The 23471-nt window shown below is 38.9% G+C and overlaps 3 protein-coding genes across 3 annotated transcripts; 2 read left to right on the top strand and 1 right to left on the bottom strand.

Annotated features, from left to right (window-relative positions):
- Positions 1-3666: 3666 nt before the first annotated feature.
- On the top strand, positions 3667-4729 carry sfr1 (SWI5-dependent homologous recombination repair protein 1). Its single transcript, XM_083922578.1, has 3 exons — positions 3667-3976; positions 4073-4435; positions 4526-4729. The coding sequence occupies exons 1-3, from the start codon at positions 3887-3889 to the stop codon at positions 4712-4714; spliced, it is 642 nt and encodes a 213-aa protein (XP_083778704.1). The 5' UTR covers positions 3667-3886; the 3' UTR covers positions 4715-4729.
- Positions 4730-4860: 131 nt separating this feature from the next.
- cfap43 (cilia and flagella associated protein 43) lies at positions 4861-20584 on the bottom strand (the record flags this gene model as incomplete). The annotated part of the gene is made up of 38 exons (XM_083923145.1): positions 4861-5058; positions 5144-5297; positions 5399-5479; positions 6699-6863; positions 7085-7244; positions 7384-7496; positions 7607-7817; positions 7894-7982; positions 8070-8156; positions 8351-8458; positions 8562-8681; positions 8777-8905; positions 9418-9498; positions 9737-9823; positions 9978-10184; positions 10391-10570; positions 11073-11189; positions 11299-11403; positions 11494-11619; positions 12083-12160; positions 12777-12887; positions 13454-13619; positions 14454-14584; positions 14691-14855; positions 14989-15149; positions 16786-16935; positions 17118-17221; positions 17403-17551; positions 17648-17728; positions 17837-17953; positions 18099-18230; positions 18394-18476; positions 18604-18748; positions 18921-19071; positions 19232-19399; positions 19505-19601; positions 20185-20438; positions 20556-20584. 38 exons carry the CDS (start codon positions 20582-20584, stop codon positions 4883-4885), a joined length of 4968 nt encoding a protein of 1655 aa, XP_083779271.1. The 3' UTR covers positions 4861-4882.
- Positions 20585-20755: 171 nt separating this feature from the next.
- LOC310953372 (glutathione S-transferase omega-1-like) lies at positions 20756-23401 on the top strand. The gene is made up of 6 exons (XM_083922396.1): positions 20756-20892; positions 21672-21780; positions 21887-22109; positions 22221-22322; positions 22555-22661; positions 22902-23401. The coding sequence occupies exons 1-6, from the start codon at positions 20865-20867 to the stop codon at positions 23050-23052; spliced, it is 720 nt and encodes a 239-aa protein (XP_083778522.1). The 5' UTR covers positions 20756-20864; the 3' UTR covers positions 23053-23401.
- The last annotated feature ends 70 nt before the right edge of the window (positions 23402-23471 follow it).

Below are 23471 nucleotides of genomic sequence, written 5' to 3'. Positions count from 1 at the left end.
GTGCTGATCTATTGTGTGCAGCAGATACGTCCTGCTGCAGCTGGAACACATCTGGTGCACACATGGGAAAAGTCGAAACAGAACCTTTAGACTATATGGTTTCAGCTACTGTGTTACAACACAAGCAAACAATCGTTTTTTTTACCAAACACGCAAAAACATTTTCTGTGCAATGCAACAAATCTCAAAGTCATTTTAACAGACTTCCAAGTTCACGCACACAAGTCGGACCCCCCTGTTTGTGCAGCTGTTGACGGATCAGTTTTCATGCTCACTATTGAGATTAGGAGTTGCACCCCCACATGAGTGTTTTTCAAAAGCTGTTTTTTAACTCCCTATGATCATCATTAAAGTTCCCCATATCCATCCATTTGCATTCATGCCATTTTAAACCAAATTGGATGCTTTATTCCTCCAGTGGCAGCCACAAGCGCCACTATAGGATCCCTCACCCACCACACCCTGCGTAGACATCCACCCACCCTGCATGACTCACAGGGAGCATGACTCCAATCTGCTCAAATCATGATGGAAAACAAATGGCCCCAAGGACAGTGTAACGGAGGAGGAGCTGCTCCACTCACATCTATGTGCAAGCTTGAATAATGCCAAATCTAACGAAAAGGGGCTGGTTTAAAACAGATTCCGGGATGGTAAAAAAGAAAAAAAAGGGGGGTTGACTGGCTTGTGCAGACCTTTTGTGCGAAAACACACTCAAGTCTGTGTTGAGGATAACAGCTCTCCCACATAAGGGCTCAGCATTTCTCTGGCAGAAGGCAGTGGTTTTAAGGTGCCCAAATTAGGTGTACAGGGAGCGTGTTACATTGCAAATAACGTGGTCATTGGAGGTTTATCGAGAAGAATGTGACACATTAATGAGTCACTGTGAAAGTGAATCTTGACAGTGGGGTGTTGTAAAGAAACCACCAGCTTTCCTCAGGAAAACCAGAAAACATCACTTTGCATTACAAGATAGATAGATAGATGCTTTTCTTCAAGACTGTGGGTTAGGAAGGAATCTCTTTACTTTCGTAACTTCACCACAGTGTCTTCTCAAAGCTCCTGCAGGCATGACTTCTCTCTAGTCAGGCAGCATTAGTTTATGGTTAACTACAAAAGATAATACATAGGATAACTGAAAAGACTGGCTGGAATTTAAAAAGGTAGTTTGGATGTTTTTAAAGAGACAAAGCCGAGGTTCATCTCGTCACACTTTGAGACGGTAAACCTCTGTGTAAACCTTTCCTCAGACAGACAGAGCAGCAGATAATAAGATCCAGGGGGACACTCTTTGTGTGTGGTCTTACGAAGGAGAGCTAGCAAGCTGGATTGAATCTGGACTTATTTACTTGGATACTTGATTTAGAGAAAGTGATAGAGGAGTATTTATGGCGAGAACACGCAGCAATTGATTTTGAACCTATGTTCAGTTGATTTGGAGTTTTTTTTACACTCTCACTTATAATAATCAAACAGTCACTTTTAACTTGAGCTGAAACATTTACATTCTGCTGCCTGACTGGGAAACAATCAGCAATTATTCATTTTTCTTAAGCTAGAATGTCAAATATTCCCCAACTACAGCTTTTGAATCTGTAGATTAAATTTGATAGCAAAAATAATTGTCAGTTGCAGCCCTATGAACAAGAAAATCGTTGATATTACATAAGGTCAATAACACAAATATAAAGACTATTATTCCGTAAAGATTTTGATTAATGTGGTCAACCCACAGTATTTCACAACTACTTCACTCTTTGACCTTTAAAGAAAACACATCATTCAGGGGAATATTCCGAAATCATCTAACCAGAACAACAATCAGTAGGCTACAGGTCAAACTGACATTTCCAAAGCACTTTAAAGGAGCTGTACTGTATACTGGGCAAAAGTGTATTGAGTACAGTGCTTTTGTGTATAGTAGTTGTGAATGCTGACTCAGTGACACTGTCGTGCTTTACTGGGACACTTGAATAGAACAGAGCCAGCATTAAAGTTGAGTATCCCCGGCACAGAGTATTATTAGGAAATAAAAATAAACCCAGAATACAAATCATCTTTTCAGCCAAACAAAATCAAGTGACGCCACTTCAGCTGCGTACCTCAGCACGTCTGACAATCACATCTCCTCCAGTAGCAAAGGAACTCCCGGTCAAGACAGATGGCCGTCCTCCACAGAGCTGGGTCTGTCCGACGTTCCTGTCTGTTAAAGGGAAGGTTTTCGTTGTCACCGTACTCTACAGAGGAATTGTTGGGTCTATGTAAATCATAAATAAGTTATAGAGTGTGGTCTTTACCTACTCTGTAAAGTATCCTGAGATAACTTTTGTTATGATTTGACACTATAAATAAAATTGAATTGAATTGAATTGAATTGAATTGACTCCAGAGAAAGGGGATGTGTTTGATCCTGAATCAGTGCCTCTTTCTCACAATATACAGGACAGATCTACTGGCTGTAAAGGGGGCAATAGTATCTTCCCGCTGACCCAAACATAAGATGTGGGCTTATTTATGAGTACTCAGCATACACACCTGCATTTGATGACACAAAAAGCTGGCATCCTAACTGTCTCACATAGCCTCTAGATTCTACCTACACCACGCAAGCACAATATTTCATGTCAACTATTCAAAAGTCAAAACGTGAGTCTCCTGACTCACACACATTAATTGCTTTCAGTGTACCTTCCAAAAATCCATAATCCCTGAGGTGTGTAACAGACTGCCAAGTGCTGATGTTCAAGTCTAAGCAGGATCCCGTTTTAATTCACACCTTTTTCCTCAAGGCTACAGAAAAACACAATTTTAGAAAAAAGGTAGGATACCAGAACAAGTCTCAAAACAATCTTCAATGAAACAAATGTGTCAGTCTGTAGGAGTTTAAAATAAATCCCAATAGAGGTGAATCAACTGATGAGAAGAGATGAATCACATTATGAGTCCACCCTAGTAACAAGGAGTAACCAAGTAACACTGCTTGGACACTGAATCTGACCGCAAGCCTACAAAAAACCCCACACTTTTACTATCGTACTTCCTTTGAGCACTATATTTTGTGAAACAATCCGGTTTCTTAATGTGTCTCCTTTTAATCACAAAAGAACAATCCAATGCTGACTCTTCTTTAAGATATCTTATTTTAATTTACAATGTTAGCATTGTCATTTTTTATCATCATTATTATTAGTAGTATTATTATTACATATATATATATTTTTTTTTTATTATAGTTCGGTCTCTTGTAAAGAAAAACATTATTAATTGTATTATTTATTATAGTTTGAGTCTTTTGTAAAGAAAAATATCATTATTACTTTATTATTATATAATTTTAATTATAGTTTGAATCATTTGTAAAGAAAATAAATAGCTAAGGAAAAAAAATAAAGACAACTTCACCAAAACCAGAAGAGCGAGATGATGGAAATTTGTGGTTATACAATGAAATATTATTTGCGTTATAGATATGATTAATAACGTGGAAATATTGTTTTTTTTTATTTTTTAAGTTATAGTTTGTGTGGCCAGTAGTTTTTGTATCCAGCATCTCCAACAACTACAGTTCCCAGCATCCTTTTCAGTAACGCGTCATCAAATTCTGTCCAATCGCTGACTTTGGAGGTTTTCTTTGAGCCGCAAAATAAGGAAAACAGAAAAGTCAGACGTCGCGTTCAGTTTTGTGTCGTAGTTCGCGTTTTGTGATTAAAAAAGAGGTCGTTTCTCATCAGTTATTGAGAAAACGTTCATCAATACGGTTGGTTGAGTATTCGTGTTAGTTGTTTTTACGTGTTTCATGATAAGACGGCAGCTAAGACGACTAGCTTAGTGTCACTACGTTATCCACAACAGAGTGAGTTCACATGAGTCAAAGGAAGTTTCACCGATGGAGATCACTCCTAAAGCAGACAAATCAGCCTATTATTCACCCTGTAATTCTGCAGAGTCAAGTCCCTGTGAATACAAGGAGGAAAAGGTAGGCTGAAGTGCAATTTAAAAACAATCTCAACGCCTGCTAGTTGTCCCACTGCGCCCTTGTCTGTCATGATGCATTCACTTGTCATCTCCACAGCATCATCAAAAGCTGAGCTCCTCACTGAGGGAGAGGCTGAAGAGATCAAGGCGCTCTTTCACCTCGCCCTTCTCTGTGGCCAAACGCCTTTGTGTCGATGAGGAGGAGAATGTCCAACAAGTTTCAGCAGATTCCCAGGAGGCAGTTAATAACCCCCCACTGATCGTGCCCGATGTTGGCGTAAACACAAATGAAGAGAAAGAGAGATCATCAGGGAGTGAGAGTTTTTCTGGACCCATTCCCGAACCAACACATCCTCCTTCCAAAGACTTTGCACAACAACAAGACCAACTGAGGAAGGAGGTTAAAGACAAAATGGAGACTCTGCGCCGACTCAAGATGGTTAAAATGTACAGAAGCAAGGTACCAGCTCCCTTTAAATATGTCCTGGTTGCTTTGGACATAAACATTTAATGTACTTTTATGACACTCTCTCTCTCTCTCTCTTCCTAGAATGATTTAACACAGCTCCAAACCTTGATTGACAAGTGGAGGAGATGTGCACAGGCTGCACTGTATGAGCTCCAGACAGAAGTCCCCATAGACGGACGAAAGGCCTGTCTGTCGGGCCTTATTGACCTCTTTGGTCTGGATGACGGCATTCTGCACTTTGACCGCACAGAGGAAGACTTCAGAACCTAATAGATATGCTTTAAAACAATCACAGTTCAAATATCTTGAGTTAAAGAATAGTTTTATTTGTTGCTGCTTTACCATTCTTGTTCACAGCGTTAAGTTGTAGATTTTGTGTTAACTTGCTAAGAGGAGCGTAAATAAAATTGTGTTATCTGTTGAAGAGAAGTCTTTTGCTCAGTTGTGTTTCAGCTGATCAAGTGAAGGAAAGTTCTTCATCCTCAGACGCTCAACTTCTGCCTCGAGGAAAGCCAGATCCTCTGCCTGCGCCCTGGCAAAGTCCTGCAAGTTCCTCCTCTGAACGATTTCCTGGTAGCGCTCCTCTGTTTTAGCCGCCTGGCCTTCCTCTGAAGCTAAACCACCACACAAATTACATTATCAGTCAAAAGAGACTCTAAAAGGTTCATTTGCAATGAGCTGAAATTATTGTTTTATTACCTATTGCTTCATAGATGTGTCTCCTCTCGGCCACAGTCACCTGCATATCAGGTAGCTGCTGTTCTACATTTGCGGTCTTCTCAGCTTTGATTGCTGCCTGTCGGTTGAGCTGTTCAATCTTTTTTTTGCGATGCTGCACACTCTTGAGATGAGTCTAAAAGTAGAACATAGGATGTATATTAATTCAACAGTCAGGTATAGAAAGCACACAACACAGAGCTGACTGTTGAAATCACATTGTTAATTTTTTGTTACCTTTTCCTGGAAAGCTATGGTTTTTTCCAGAATGGAGACTTGCTTAGACACGCGACTGTCTCGATCTGTCTTGTTGAGATACTGGAAAGAAAAGGGAATAACTGACTTGTACGACGTGAGAAATGAAGAAGCAGCAAAATAAAGTGTCTTAACAGGATTTTCTGTAAAGTATCTAGCCCCTGTGATGGAACACCCCACAATAGTATGCCTCATAAAATGTTCAGAATCCCTCAGGATGGACTTGTCTATACTCAGTGTTTTTCTTTCAAGGTTTTCGGGGGCCTAAACAATGAGAGGAAGCTGCATGCCACACCACAGCAGAGCTACCTGAATGCTTTGCCAGGGGAAACTGGCGTTAACAGGTCTGGAAACATGTTTTGTGTGTGCCATGCTCATCGACTTTTGAAAATAAGTTGATGGATGACTCATTTGATCGTTTTTTTTTTTTTTCATTGCGCAACCACCTCCCTGTTGTTTTTTATATCACGACTACATAATAACTTGTGTTTTCAAGGTGTTTATTTATCATTTGCACAACAATTACCGGCAATGGAAATCTTAGGTCTAAGGCTCCTGAAATGATGATAATATATATATATATATATACATATATATAAGAAAGAAAAGGAACATCACACGAATAACACAACTCTACAATGTGTGAAGGTGTTAAAGGATTGCAACCAGGAGCAAAGTATTTTCCTGTCAGCATTTGTGGTCTGTTTTTGATTAAACTGCCGTCTCACGTCTATTTGCTTCTAAAAGACGCAGAGAACCTTCTTAATAATTGCATTAGCGTGACTTAGATGTTAAAGCAGGAATAAAGAATGCATAATATATATTTTACTGGTCTCAGTTTTAAAAGATGCAAAAAGAACAAGAAAACAGGGTGGGGAATTGCGTGAATAGGGTGTGTCTGAGATAACAAAAGATCATCCATCAGGGATGGTAACAATTTTGAGCTTGCAAAACTTCTGATACTGCCAAAACCAAAATACCTGCCTCGATCTTAACGACTGAGGTTTGGCCAGAAATGCTGACAAGGTTATAGGTTCACCATAAATGCAGAGACTTTGTTGCCATTTCAAGCAGATGCTGAGCTTTAAAAAAAAAAACGTATGACATATAATTACCATGAATTATGTACAAGGTAAAGTCTATTTACAATCCAGGTAGCATTATTCCTCAGAAAGTGTTATTTCTATCCGTATTAAGGCCAAGACAGTGTTTGATTGAGGGATCCCTGAGAAAAACTAAAGAAGCAGCATTACTCGTGTTTCAGTGTCCTGATTACACTCACGTCCTGTTGCTCCTCTGAGAGTCGTAACATCTGGATGTCCCTCGCCTTGTTGTTGAGGTCCTCTATCTGCATCTTCATCATCCTGTGCTCCCACTGCAGCTTGATGATGCCCTTGCGGAAGTCTTTGCACTCCACCATCAGGGCGATCTTCTTCGCTGCGAATGTCTGTTTGATAGATAATAATCATTTGATAAGCATTTTCATTACTGATGTATTTGACAACCACTTGAAGTTGTCACCTTAAATCAAACTGAAAATAGTTTGTTAGTGTTGTATTTGCATTGTAATTATGACCCCCTGAGTATTTTTGTATATAGATTCATCATAAGAATATATATCCTTGTTTAGCAGTAAGGCTCCCTGTGTGTCTGGTGATGTAGGCTCACCCTTATGCTGCTGTTGATGTTTTCCACCACATTCCTGTGGTGAAGGACCGAGTCAGTGTAATCAGCAGTCAGGTCTGTGGTAGACACCTCCACCTGGCCCTGTTTGAGTACGACCTGCACCATGATGTCTATCAAGAAAAGGTTCTTCTCCTTATGCAGGCTAGACAACAAAAAAGGGTTAATTGCATAGAGAAATAGAACAAATCACACTTTATTGCCCCTAATAGGTGATAAATAAAAATGCCTAATGTATTCAAACACAGCTGCTTATAATCGGAAGGAATGACAACATCACAGACCTTTCAAGTCCGTCAGAGAGATTTTTAATTTCCTTTTGAGCTGCATTTTCCTCATCTCTCCTCTTCTGAAGGAACGCGTGCATCTCAGCAAGGGTCAGAGCTTTTACTTTCACCTGCAAAGGGCGTTCCAAACAGTGAGAGGAAAATGAAGTGATTTAAGATTAAGAAAATGAAGTGCAATGTCTGTATGTCCAGTCTTTAACCTGTCTGTGTCCTCATTTACCTTTTGCTCACTCTCTACTTTTGTTCTACGAACAAGACAAAACCTCTCCCAGATTGATGGGCTCAGGCCTTCTGGTATATTCTCCGGAGCATCCAGCTCCTCCATGGCCTTCAACATTTTTCCGAGTGCATCAGGAGCCAGAGAACCACACAGACGCTGCTCTTTAAGGGGGTTGGTGTTGTTGTCGGTCTGGGTCCTCATCTTTTGAACCCTGAGGCATAAAAGACAGTGAGCAGCAGCTGAGCAGCTAATGAACAACTTACAATGTGGAAATAAGTATTACCAACCTGGGCCTACGCTTGAATAACTTATACAGGTGATCAACCACATGGCTTGGTACATCAAAGAACTCTTTCCTGAATTCTTTGTCAAGAACCTTTGGAAACATGGATGCATATTATATTATGTATGTTTACCAGCCCTTGCGGTGGAAATGATTTCAGTGTTTTACCAGCCGGCTTACTTTGTCCTCAGCTATGATGCTGTCGTAGGTCTCGTGAAACAATTCCACTTCTTCTTCATGTCTCTTCACCTCCTCCCCAATTTCATCCTGTCAGAGAAATACCGGTCAATAAGACAGAGAGTCTTAAAATGAGCACAGGTTAGCTCTTGCAAAACACGCCTCAATGATTTGTAGATATTGTACTAGAATTTGGAAGAACGTAATTTACTCAGGTGTCTCTCAAATAACAGAAACTGAAGCTGGCAGTCATACATTCTTTCAGCATTACTGAGTTTTCTGACCTTGTATGCCAATGTTTTTTCAAGTTTGAGCTTGAGCTCCAGCTCCCGATTTCTCATCTCATCTTCAATGAGGACTGAATAAACCAGATAGGTTATCTTGAGCTCTTCCTGTAAAATACATCAAAAACAACATTGGACTGGGTTTTTTTTAAGGTGTCACATACAAAATATCATATTTTATAATGATCTGTGTACCTGTGTGTTGGCTCACCTGATAAATAGCCATTTCACATTTCACCTTCTTCTCAAACAGCTTTGTCAAAGTTTCATCAAATCTTGCGGTCACATCCCTGGTGGATGCCTGTAGTTTTTTAATTTCCGTTTCCATTGACTGCAATTACACAGATGATTTCTATTGGTCCCTGATCCGATGTTAAACATAGTTCTGATAGCAAAAGACAATAGTGAATGTTTCTACTGTAATACCTTTTTGTATTTCTCCTTCTCCTCACTCAGGTCATTGCTTTTCTTCTCATACTCTTTAAACACCCTTTTCTCCTCCTCAGTCCAGTGAATGTTAAGTTTGGTCAAAACAAACTCAGGCGGAGGTATTTCCTGTGGAGTCAATTCAATAGAAACTATGTGCACTTTGTGCTGATTCGTCTAATTCAACTGACACTGCCTACAAAAAAAAACTTTGTAAAAAAAAAACAAACCCTAAGACATTATTTGGCTTAAGAGAGATAATTAACACTTTCTTGTGTGAACATTTCATTTTGGCTGGAGTGAGAAAAATAAAAAAACTACATTTACATTAAGGTTTATTTGAAAAAAATATCAGAAAGTGTATTTCATCGACAGTCAAATCCCAAATCTATTCAGTTAACTGTCATATATGACAAAGAAAATCACTGAATCTTCCCATTTCAGAAGTTGAAATGAAGTTGAGTATGTCAAATTGTCTCTTAATTAATTAATCCAACGAGTGAGTCGCCTAAATAGTCTCTCACAAGAAGAAATATGTCTATCATTTTGCATATTGTTTTATATCATACAATAACAATACAACTGGGTTCAATCTATTACACTAGTAATGCTTTAAAAATACCAATTACATTTTCACCCACCATTTTCAAGACGTCCTTTTTTTTCACTTCAATCACTCCGTCCATCATATCATCGAGAGCCCTGTCTCTGACACTATCACCCTGTAATTCAAAGACAAATCAGTATGACAGACCTGAACTACTTTTATCACCTGCTTTGTATATTGTACATCACATGGACATATTATGGATATTAATAAACGTATTTATTTTTGGTAAAGGACTGTTAAATGTACTCTTGTCAAAAGTAGATCTTTCGTGTATGAAAGTATTTAAAGAATTTGTAAACAGAGACAGACAAGAGTTACAAAACAAAAACACATTTATCGTATCAGCATACTTTGGCAGCCAGACGTTTTTGCCTTTCCATATTCTTCCTCTCCTCCTCCTTTTTCTGTTCTGGGGTGAGGTACTTTTCTGCTTTGATCTAGAATGGGACATATTTCTTTGGTAAAGTGTGAAAAAGTATCTCATAAAATGTTGACCACACACTATCTCACATTTCAAGACAAACCACAAAGTAGATCAACATGAACTCCTTGTTTGTTGAACTTCATGTGAACTGTTTAGGTGTCAGTAACCTCAGAGTCGTCCACAGTGAGCAGATTCTCTGGCTGCTCGCTGTTGGTCAGGCTGGGCTCCCACAGCTTCTCGTTCATGTCCAGCTCCAGCATGATCTCCCGGATGTGTCTGTTCCGTTCCCTCACACGGTTCAGCTCCTGCACCTTCTGCTTGTGCATGGCCTCAAACTCAGCGTTGAAAGCTGTCTTGATGCGATAGATCACATCCTGTGTTCAGAGTTGAGTCAAATTTGACAAAAGAAAAGAAGTATTTGTGATCATGATGCCAATAACTATGTACGAGGGAGCTATCAGTTCTAATATGTACTCTTTAATTCACTCTCTATATTTTATGCATTTTTAAGAGTATGTTTTGGAAAAGTACTTCAAAGTTTTTGCTTTCTTCCCAGAGTTATTTTGGAACATGTTCTAACCTGCAACAGAATTATCTGGTTGATCCTCTGTTCTCTGGTTTTTAAGTGAAACTGATCGTAGAGGTAAGGATTTGAACATCCTAACTGATCGGAGAAACTTCCCGTCACAGCAGGACTCTGTGCCTCGTGGCCTTCTTCCCCCTGCTCTTCTTGCTTTGCACTGGTTGTGTCAGAGCATTTCTGTAGGCTGTTGTTCTGTTGCAGTTGAAAGGTGGGGAGAAATACTTTGAATGAGAGGGCTGAAAGGACTGAGATCTGTGGCTGTAGGATAAACTTTATCTCAGGAACACTGCAGTGAAGGTTGCTAACCTAACAACAATCTTTGGGCCACATAGCCATAAATCTAGCAGACTGGCACATATATACATACATATACATTTAAAAACCCACAACAGTAAAAGGTCAGATGTAGGACTGTGATTCAAAGCATCATATTATTTTCCAGCTGTAAACCTATTATGACTTGAATGCTTTTGACGTAAAATGTATTTCCAGAGAGTGAAAACTGACATGCTGAGGAGGTTGCATTATCGCAGCTTTTAGAAAATGTCTGCACGCTGCCTTTCTGTTTCCCATTAGAAACAGTAAACATGTATTATCTAATCCATTCTAACTCCTCACATGTGCTTTTCATTACAGTGTTAACAAGTATCTAAACAGCCTGTGGATCAGTTTTGCTTACGGTGCAAACAGCCTTTTCAAACTTCCTCATATTCTGAACCCTGCGAATGTCCTCCACATCTTTCTCTGTCCGTTCTTTCAGAGGGTAGTTCTTCACCTCATGGTCAGAGTGAAAGGCCTGTGGTGGACAGTCAGAAGTGATTTAGATATCTTAGTACAGATCATATGATACTGTGATAGTAAGACAATAACAACACTTGTCCGTGCTTGGTCATAAGCCATCTTACCTTAATAGCCTTGCCTTTGACCTTCATGGAATCCCAGCATTCTCTCCTTAGGACATCACGGAGGTAACATTTTGCTAAAATCTCCCATTCTACTTCGCTTTGCACCTACAATGTGACTGCATTATTAAGAATGCCTTCCTTCGTGCCCTCAAAGAAAAAATGTATTGGGTTCAAGTTTGTGTATGCGTGCATTACCCGAGTAACCTCCTGCTCCCCCATGGCCTCCAGTCTCCTCTGCTCCTCAACATCCAGGTTGAACTCCTGTTGTTCCAGACGCTCAATATCTGGAAGGTTGTCATTTTCACGCATCATCTCCTGGATCTGACAAAACAGAAAACACAGTTTAGTCGACATATCGTTTGTTAGACAAACTTTTCATGAACATTTTAACACCCCTCTGTGTACCCCCTTGAGCACCTACCTTAAATATAAATAATCTATATATATTATAAACTCAGCCAAGGAGGTCATGTTTTCGGCTCGGTTTGTCTGTTTGTTTGTTTGTCAGCAGGAATATGGAAAATCTACTGGCTTGCATGCACCACTGGCCTTGGCGTTGATCTGAGATTTCTGAGTGCCATTCTAGTTCATTCATGTATTTATTACCAGAATTCCACATAGGCCTACAGTTTATACTTAAAAATGTTTAATGATACCATAGTTGTGCTTACATGTACTGTGGGATGTTATTTTAGGTTTTCTGCTCAAGGACAAATGAGTATCTTCTTAAGTAAGGATGAAAATAAACAAATACGTAACAAAACAAAAAGAAATACGCACTTACAGTGTCACGTAACTCTTTGACGGTTTTCTTAAGAGTTTTCTTCGTCTCAGAATATTTCTCATTATCTTCTTTTATAGCCTGTTAAAAAAACAGATTGAAAACAAGTGAGGTATTTATTGAATCATTTAGAATTAAAGTGCATACAATCAAAACACCTTCTTACAGCAAGTAAACCTTAAATGTGCATGTTAATTATGATGGGCAAAATAATAATTGTATGCTCTCCAGCACTTTATCACTCAACATGAGGCAGCTTGATTCAAACAGAGCTCCTCAACGAACATGTGAGTCAGATAAGAAACATGTTGTAGCATAGAAGCAGGCTGGAAAAGGCCTGCTTGCCTGTTTCCCATGTGTGAATGTCAATGTGTTAAAACCCACAATTCAAAGACGGCCACACCTTCAGTATCAATTTATTGTTATCAAGAAGCTTTATCAGGTGACAAAGGAACTGAACAAATTTACAAATGCTTATCTGCTTTATACCTCTGCACCAGGTGCTAATTGGTTGACTGCTGATTCTATAATATGTGGTGATAAAGCAAGCTTTAGCACAGAGAAACTGTCAAATATAGTCACTTTCTAAATCCTCCACCTGCAGCGTCATAGAGACACAGAAGAAGTATCTACACATAGTTAACATTATACACATAGTATGCACCACTGCAAATAATTCAGCACATTAGTCACTTACTGCCTCTCGCCTGCTTTCCAACCAGGTGGAGTGTGAAGGTGGAGCATGCAGCAGGCTGTTATAACTTTCATCTTGCTCTGTCACATCCACAGTCTCTGCACCACCACTGACCTGCAGAGTGTTCACAAAACATATAAAAATAATGCAGAGATCTAGATTAATAAAAGCAGTTTCACTGACACAAAATGTTACTCCCTCAAACAGCTCAGAAACAAACAATAAACAATTCACATATATTGTTTTGGTCCTCAAATGTATTGGATTTCCTCACACTTATCACCTACAGCACCATCATGATCCACTGTACAGTAAAGCCGGACTATTTTTTCATTATTCTAAGTCCATAACTGAGAGGAGTAGCTTCAATTTCATGAAGCATGTTGTCATGTGTGATGCTGTTGAATTGTGTTGCGTTGTTCTGAGAGGTGTTTCTAATTAAGATTCATTTCTAATAGTTTCTTTATCAATTTATAACAGCGAGGGAATACTCAGGATTGTTTCTATAAATCACAAAGGTAGAATTTATTGCAGGGCTTTTAAATTTTGCCTGCATTTGTTTTAGGTTGTGAGTGTATTTTCTGTAATTGCCGTGTACTGTTTGGAGTTCACTGAACACAGTCAGTGTACTGTTATTTTGTTCTAATTTGCTGCTGAAAATAGAATAGAATATCATTTACCTCACTTTCCTCTGGGTATTTAGCACCAGCAGGAGACCCTTGGCCCCACTCAGGCAAAGCGATGAGGACGGAATTCTCTCTTTTGAATATGTTCTTCAAGAAATTATCCATAAACTGACTGTACTGAGAAGCTTCATTCGCCTTATCAGCATCCACACCTTTAATTCTGTATAGAGCCATGTGAAGCACAAGATATACACAATGAGAGACAAGATATTTGTTACGGAGGTCCAATGATAGCGAGTTGATCCATAAATCCATAAAGTGAATGGTAGAGTTCCATAATTCCTTGTGCCTTATGATAAAATAATTTTACATTAAGTAGCCATTTTGTATGTGTAATATAACTATGACTTTTCAAGCGTCAGAACAGAATAACCTTAACGGATAAGGTTGGTGATATTTTACATTTGTATAGTTGCAACAACTCCCATGAAAAGACCAAAGTGCAATTAGTTTTTGCTTGGTTCCTCCTGCAGACATAAATCTTTATATAACTGACACATATGTAGTTACATCTTTAAAAACTGGTGGGAACTCTATTCTTTGTGCAAATGTTGAACTAATAATAGATGTATTAAAAAAGCTAAATTATAATTCATGGAATATAAAACAGCTGTTTTCCTAAGAAGAAGTAAGGGCTAAGAAAAAAGAAGAAACATACTTTTACAATTCAAAACAAAAGTGGGCCGGAGCAAGCAGAGGAGGCAGAAGTGTAATGTGACTTGATTAAGGGAGAAGATTGTGCAATGACATTTTATTGGATCTTTGTTTCCCTGGTAATGGTGGCCATGATTTCCCCTGGATCAACACTTCAGCTGTATTTATTTACTGCTGTCCCTCAAGGCCAACTGTAACAGATGAAAAATACTGTTTAATGTGCACTATACCAAACTGCATAAGAGAGGCATCACTACTGTGGCCAACAGTTCCCTCTACTGTTCACAGCTGTGCATCATGTAAGCATGACAGACTGCTTGTTGTTTGTTTTTGTTTTTACCTGAGATCAGTGCACATAAGAGAGCCATCTTTAAAGCCAGCAGTGAGGAGTGTCTGGCTGTCTGCAGAGAAGGACACACTCCGAACTCCACCGAGACGGCATGAATGACATTGCAGTTCAATGTACCGCTCCTATAGGTGCAGCATGACCATTGTAATACAGACAATAAAACATGATTCACATGTTTACAAGAAATAAATCAAACAAAATAAAATCCTAATAATAATAAGATCCTACCATGGAAGCAGTTTCTCTGATGAGTAGGAGGCCATCTCGGCCAACAGAAGCCAGCCATAACTGGTGAGGAGACAGAACGAGAGAGGCAGGGCCCAGAGGGTGACCCCTCACTTCCTGTTCTGGGTTGAGCTGGACCACCTGTTGACCAGAGAGACCATTTGTGTCCTGGGGGCAAAAAAACGGATAATGTGTTATATTTTTCTATATAATAGATACAATGATAATTTTATAATAATGTATCAATGATATTTCAGGTAGATGAAGACAGAGAATAAGGATCATAATAGCAGCAGTAAACCTGGGGAAGCTGAAATCGCTGAAGAGTTTTCTTCTTGTTGCAGTAAGCAAAGATCTCACTGACTCCCAGAACACAGGATTTAAGTGGATGAGGCACTTCATATCTGGACACACTGAGGATGTGAGTAGATAGACAGCCATGTCGGTCTACACAATCTGGACCTACAGGTCAGTAGAGGAACATCATCAAAGTATTACAAAATAAATGACTGGAAACAGTCTGGCTCCCTTTTTGGGTTTAACTGAAGCAATGCCTGTCAGTAGTGACAGCTATTATTGTATGTTTTTGCACTCTACTGTTGTCATGTCCTGTCTGCCCTGGTGGTGTCATGTTCTGTCTTGTCTGGATGTATGTCTACTCATGGGATAGGGGGGAACGTAATTTCGATTCCTTTGTATGTATAACACATGTGAAGTATTGACAATAAAACTGACTTGACTACTACATAGAGCCTACATCGACACATCTAAAATGATAGTCGGGGATTGTTCACTTGTTGGTCTTGGCACAGAATCAGCGTGTATATAAAATACACCACATATAGAAAGGCTATATAAACATTGTTATACAATTTTAGGTTGTGTTTTTAATCCTCAATTGATTATTACCAAAGTAATTGTCATTTGTGATTTTAACTATCGTGGAGATTGCACCTTAAACCCACTACAGGCATATTTTTCAGTTCTATGACTAAGAAGAAGAAGAAGAAGAATTACTTTATTAATCCCACACGGGGAAATTGGATTTTTTTCACTCTTATTATTATACATGTTACACACACAGACCCGAAATACACACATGCACAAACAGGGCCTATACATGCAATTAATGAGAGATGTTAGAGCGAGGGGGCTGCTAGTGACCAGCGCCCCGAGCAGTTGGGGGTTCGGTGCCTTGCTCAACAGCACCTCGGAAGTGCCCAGGAGATGAACTGGCACCTCCTCCTCCTTTGTCATCCATGGGCACACTCTAGATTTAAATGATTGAACTTTCCTCTAGAGACCCGTCTGTCTCATGGTCTTTTGTGTTCAACATAGTTTTACAGGCTGCATAAACAATGGGTGTGTTTTTGTAAACGGTTCAGTCGTTTTTATCTCTTTTTCACAGTGTTACTGACCACATTTCTAAACAATTGTATAAAAATGTCCAGTTGAGTCCCATTAATCTTTAATTGGTAACATCTTTGGCTGTGGTTTTCTCTTTGGAAACAAAGTGAGAAGAGAAGGCAAGTAGAAGCGTAGTAAACTGCAGCTCCATTATTTACTGCTAAAAGTTTTTCTAAAAGTGAAGTAAGGGAAGCTACAGGCTACTATAAATTTCTACTAACCAGCACAATTATTGAATATTGATTAAATAACGTCACTACCCTGCAAACCTCTGCTCACCTACGGGAGTTGATTAATTAACTCCCAGTTTCAATTTAAATCTCGTTCAATGTTCCAGCATCACTCCTCCCATATCTGCATCCTCCCTGAATTTGTTTGGGTTAACATCATCACATAATCTTATGAATAATGTGCTGGCCATGACAAACTCATCACACAAAAGAAATTGAACCATAAACATAGTTTCAGGAGACGTGTTTAAATGACTGGGCTTTAGCTCTCTCTCCTCTGTGCCAGATCACTGTAGGATGTTCAACCAATGCTGACTTAATACATAACTTTTTACCAATAACCAAAATGCCTTTAATTAAATCTACCTATATATCTATATATATATATCTATATATATATAGATATATAGATATATATATCAAGAGATTAAGTGAATGAATCAGCACAATCAGCGATGTACCTTCAAGGTCCCTTGCAGAAAGAGAGAGCTCTATGAGCAGGCTACCATTATGACTTTTTCCCTCCTCTCCAGTGCACAGCGCAAGAACTTTCACCTGCTCACAGTCCCTGATAAACTGAGTGGACAGTGACAAAATGGGTCCTGGAACAACTGGAAAAGAAAAGAAAATGACAAAAGGATGCATCTTTAAATATTTTAAATAACTTTTTTTTAATGTATAGCTGTACAGCATATATATTCTAAGCGGAAATTACCTTTGCATTAATATGTACAGTGTTTTGATATATACAGTACAGCAGTGACATGTCTAATGAATATAAAAAAGTATCTACCTGTGTATCCTATGACTGCAAACCTCTTTGATGGCCTTGCATCGAGTACATAGATATGTGAATCTGAGGCACCGGTGAAAAGATAGTGCCCATCTTGGTCAAAACTGTAAAAGCATAAACACACGCACACACGCCTGTAAGCATTTAATGTGACATTTTCATTTGTATTGCTGACCAGAAGTGGATGAGTAGTTGTCCTCTTGCCCCTACTTCATAAATGTATGATGAGATACTTTGTCACCAATAAGGTATTAAACTGACACTCAAGGATTGGGGGATACTCACACCAGGTGATCCACGGGAGTGTGGTAGAGATGAACTCGGTGAACCAGGCGAGGTTGCTGTACACTGTTCAGGTCAATAAAGAAGACATTTCCTGAAGCCGTTCCAACAGCTGCATATTGTGCAATAGGACAGCAGGCCAGACCTGTCACCTAAACAGACAAAGACAAGATTACATGCTTTCAGAACAAGTGTTTTACTATGACACTACTGACATGTTATGAATGTTCATATGCTGTGTATCTGACCTCAGCTTGAAGAGACAGGGAGCCGAGGCACATGCCATCTGCAGAGCTCCACAGCTGCAATTCACCAGAATCCCTCACTGACTACAGCCAGCAAAAACACAAACATCACCACTCACTTAAGACACATTGACCTAAATTACACATGCCATCACGAGACACTGTAATTCTTGAGCAACACAAAGTTTTTACCACACAAATGTTCTTGTCTGTGTGTAACAAAGCTGCTGCCACGAAGTTGCCGCTGAGAACATCAAGGACCTTCACAATTTTGTCTGAGTGGGTTGGGTTCAACGTGTAGATTTGCCCCTGAAGAAAAAGAACCCTGTTATGTTCTCATATATTATTTTTCACATTTCAATATCTTTTCATGCAAGTATAATGTTATTATTTGATGGAATATCAGGTGGCTTTATGTACAATACTCCACACCGTTGAACATTTAACTACTTACTGTATTGGAAGATAAAAGTAATGTTTCACGGTCAGGGGAGTACATCACAGTTGTGACAGGTCCTTCTAACTGCCACGTTTGTGTGATGTCGATCTGTGTCCCTTTGATTTGCAGACAGTTCACCACACTCTCCTGTAAAACATAAGCATTCAAGTGCTTTTGAAAAGGGGTGATTGAGAATTCCTGATCAGATGCCTAAAATTGTTAATCAGATCGCCAATTAGCAGACAAAATAATGTATCATATTTAATCAAATTTTGAATCTGTAATAATCAGTGAACCAAGCAGATAGTACCTTTCCTACAGCGATCAAACCATTCTTGTTAACGGTTAAGCCTTGAAAGTTGCTCCGTCTGAGTTCAGGGATGGCATCGGCAGCTGAATAAAAGCGAAACACAAATCAGATGTAAACGTTTTTTCTATTGTCTATAAGTTTTGCCAAATAAAATTAGGCAATACTTATCTGGAAGAGTAGTTATACGACCCAGTGTGAGTGTTTGTTTACTTGTGGGGTTGAAGAGGACTGAGGCAGAGAGACTCTCTGGGTCAACAAGGAGCAGAAAGCCTTCCGCACAGCCCACATAAAGCTCTGATGTAATTGTCCAGCAGATGGCAGTGGGAGTTAGTCTGGCTTTGGTGCAGAGTTTAGTCTGTGTAAACACATGTGGAGTAACAGTTTAGACTTTGTCTTTGTTTGTGCGCCTGACAAGTTACAACAAATCCAACAAATAGATTCATAGATCTAAAAATCACAGCTGTATCACCAAAACATATTAATTGGTGAAACTGTGTTCTTTTTATTGTATTACTGTATAACAATACCACAATGCTTTCTGCCTTGTCTCCCTTGAGCCCTGAGATGGCTGATGGAGGCATCTCAAGACCAAAATAGGGCAGTTTGTCGCTGACAGTATGAGATGTGGGAACCAATCTCTCAACAAAGGAACCATCAGTTGCCGGAAGCTCAATCACACTGAAATGCAACAAATATGACATACACATACATAATATCAGTCTCCATTGCACTTACTGCTTATTCTATGTAAAAGGATAAATGCATGTAATACAGGTTCATTCATCAGTTAAATCAAATGCAGTGCAACAACTTGCTTGTACAGCCAGGTCTGCTGTACCTTGGTTTTAGGATATGAAAGCTGGCACTCTTCTCAATATTCCAGACAGTGAGGGATGTAGCGCCCAAAGCACAGAGCTGGAGCCAATTCAAAGGGTTGAACACCAAAGAAATGACATCCTGTCCAGCTTGTGGTTGTGTACAGATTGGCTCAGCATTTTCCCAGTTCCTGTATCACACAATCATGATTACAGTAACAGAGCTGCTCAGCCTAAATAAACCTAACTGAGAATAGTACACAATATAAAGTGGTGTGCTGCTTTTAATGGCTTACCACACAGTTATGGTGAAGTCTGGTAGAGAGGAACAGCAGCCCAAATAAGGACCACCGTCACTTAATGTCAGAGATGTGTAGTCCAGTTGGGCTGTTCCTAAAAAAAATATCGATGGAAACTATTTAGAATTTGTGTGAGGGAAAACAAATGTAGGAGGGATGCATAGAAACAACTCAACAACGCAATACATCTAGAACGAAAATGACATAGAACCACTGGTGGAACAAGTACTGGAGCTTTGACTCAAGTAAACGTAGTAATACCACACTGTAGAATTGGTACAAAAGAAAAGTCCTGCAATCAAAATGTCACTTAAGTAAAAGTGCAAAAGTATTAGCATCAAAAAGTACTCATTATGCAGACTGGCCTGTTTCAGAATTGGATTATAATTATTGAGAGATTAATGTAAATATCTAATGTTGCAGCTGATAAAGTGAAGTAAAATACAATCCTATTGTATTTGATGATAATCTTTTGTATTAATAGTCTGAATCTGTGACGTAACTAGTAACTAACATTACCAAATAAATGTAGTAAAGTAAAAAGTACAAAGTAGTCGTAGTAGTAGTACAAATTAGATGTATAGAACCACAGATAAATACAACATTTACAAGTTGTAATATTATGGCATTGGCGTATAATTAGCTAATGATCTGACAGAAGGGAGATAACACCTTACCTTTAAGTTCATTCTTCAACTGTAACTCGGGGAACATGTACACAAATATAGAAGGAGATAGCTTTTGCTCGGAAAATGCAAAAGTCCGATTGTTGCCATTGGCTGTGAACGCACCAATGCCTCTGCCAGGGGTCTGAAACAGACTTCGCTTTTTTGTCTCCAGGTTGAGAAAACAGATATGACTCCCGCATGTGTAACACACTGTTTTATTGTCGACAAACTCGATACTTTTGTTTGTAAAACCTTGTATCCACCTGGAGGGAGTAAAACAGTCAAATATTAGCCATGTACGCCTGAGATAAATACTACATTATATGTATTGTACTGAAGCAAAAAAAAAATAGGTAAGCATATGTTTAGCAGCGACATACCTGACTTCTAAACTTCCCATGTCATCCATTTTTAGGATAAAAATAAAAGTACACACAGTAAAAAACTGTATTTCATTAGCAACAAACGAAAGGGCGAGTCGTTGGGTAACCCTGGCAACCAGAAAACTGCTCATTAGAACCCCCTCTTTCATGCTATTGGCTGATACTTTACCTGACACGCCCATACAGGAAGTAGGGTTAAATAATTCAGCCACATATCGCTGTGTGTAGAAATTACGCCCTCTTTTCTGTCATTTACCGACCTTTTCAGTTCGTGTCGAGATCGCAGTCGCCACCTGAAAGGCAAAGATGTCTACTGAGAAGTGTTTCGCCAAAGGTAAGACTTTCAAAGATTACTCTGCTTACCGTAAAAACATCTCGTAGGCTGCTGTCATTTTTTTTGCCAGCAGTTGTTTTTTTCTTTCACTTCATTCAACCTGAAAAGTACGTTACAAATCAGGTATATGTGTGTATGTCTTTATTTTCAACTGAATGCATTGGCTTACATTAAAACCTGAGGTAAACTGAACGTTACATGCTGCCAAGTGTTCGACCACTCATTGATTTTTTAAATGTATTTATTCTGTCTTGTGCTTAAGTTAGACGCATTTACAAACGATATATCTGCAAAGTCATGGTGACTGTGTATTACGTAACGTTTACCCCCGCCCAGACCTGTTCGTAAAGTTAACAATAGATAACAGGTTTGTATTACAAAAAGTCCAAATTACAAACTCACTTTTGTATTTTTATTTTACCTCATCTACCATCAGTCATATTGTCATGTAGCCATTTTTTTCATTTGCTCCCAAAATCTCAGAACATTGTTGAAAGATGTTGATCAGTCACAACTCAAAGATATCCAGTTTACCATCATAGAGGAGGAAATAAACCAGAAAATATTCACATTTTGATATTTTTCCTGACTGAAACCGATTAATCAATTATGAAAATAGTTGGGGATTCATTTAATAGTTAACAACTATTCAATTCAACTAATTGTTGCAGCTCTAAATGGAAATGGTTAATTTCAGACATTAATGGAAGCAAACAAATCAATATGCTCTCGCACTTTGTCATATATGGAAATTGTATGTATTTTTTTTTTTCTTACAGGAAGTGCTGCACCTGGTCCAGTTGCCAAGGACCACATCAGACTTTACAGCATGAGATTCTGCCCCTTTGCCCAGAGGGCCAGATTGGTGCTGAGTGCCAAAGGAATCAAGTAAAGACACATTTTATATTACTTTAATCCATAGCCTCACTTATACCAAAACCTGAAAAACCTGTAATCTTTGCTTTTAGCTAAAGAGCCTGTTTTTCGCTTTCAGGCACGACACCATCAACATCAATCTAAAAGACAAACCTGACTGGTTCCTTGAGAAGAATCCTTTAGGACTTGTCCCAACACTGGAGACCTCTGCTGGTGAGGTGATATATGAGTCTCCCATCACCTGTGACTACCTGGATGAAGTTTACCCTGAGAAGAAGCTGCTTCCTTCCTCTCCTTATGGGAAAGCTCAACAAAAGATGATGTTAGAGCATTTTTCCAAGGTATCTTATATTATGAAGTCTTGTATCTAAAGCCTGGGTTTTTCTTAACACATACGTGCCTACTGTTATCGTCAAATAATCATACTGTATTAATGCCACCGTTTTCTACAGATAACACCATACTTCTACAAGATCCCGATGGGGAGAAAGAATGGTGATGATGTCTCTGGACTGGAAGCAGAACTGCAAGAGAAGTTGTCCAAATTAAATGAGGTAGATTGCAAAGTCAAGTGCTGCTGTTTTCTTTACACATACAACAGAAATGTTTGATTTGGCAGATGGTAAAGTCAAAATTGTACCCAGGAATGAGCATTGGCTGTGATCATGTATGAATCATAATAAATAGCCAAAGATAATAAGTAATGCAAGATTACTTATGTGCCCTTCTTTAATAACTGTACCTGACTAGTTTACGGTGCTGATGGACGCAATGTTTATTTTTCAGGACCTCGTTAATAAGAAAACCAAGTACTTTGGTGGCGATTCCATCACAATGATCGACTACATGATGTGGCCATGGTTTGAGAGGATGGAGATGTTTGAGCTCCTACAGTAAGTAGTAATCGCTCAGGATATTTAGAAAAAAATACATTTTATTTATAGAAGCATTTTAAAACCCTCATGGACAAGAGCAAAAAAAAATATAATATATATAAAAAGATACTGGATACAGTAAACAAGTCATACTTGCACAGGGAAGAGCCCTCAATCTCAACTGAGCAGAGAATATACAAGGTTCATGTGGTGTAATTTGGTCTTGGTTGAATGATTTGATTCCCGTTGTCTTTTCAGCTGCCTTGACAGCACACCTGAGCTGAAGAAGTGGACAGAGTGCATGTTGGAGGACACAGCTGTCAAAGCCACCATGCACAGTGTGGACATCTACAAGGCCTTCTACAAGACTTACATCGCAGGGAAACCTAACTACGACTATGGCCTGTAGAAAAAAACAATGTGTCAAAACTTAGAACCGTCCCTTTTTCTATTAGTTTTTTTTCATGGTTATCCTGAAATCATGTTTGTGTCTATATAACTTTGATGGAATAGGAAATATACTATAGCACATACACTGAGTTAACATTAAAGGGGCTCAGTTATAAAGTTATTGGACAATCGAGATTTATTTTGTTACTGAATGAAAAAAACTTGAACTACATTGGGAATGAGGTACAGTGAGGTAAATATAAATCAAGGGTTTTTTTCTATGATGCAGAGCTTTTTTGATAAAAAATGTAGATGTAATGACTGGCCTGAATCTGAATATGTCATAATAAGATACATTATGTTTTCTCCCCAGTCTACAAAGGGTGGTCCTTTTTGATAAACTGATACAAATGTAACAGGTGAAAAAAAACAATTAAA

This window comes from Echiichthys vipera (genome assembly GCF_963691815.1).
Source record: "Echiichthys vipera genome assembly, chromosome: 11".
NCBI classification, from domain to species: Eukaryota; Metazoa; Chordata; class Actinopteri; order Perciformes; family Trachinidae; genus Echiichthys; species Echiichthys vipera.
This window is presented reverse-complemented; position numbering and strand designations above follow the sequence as displayed.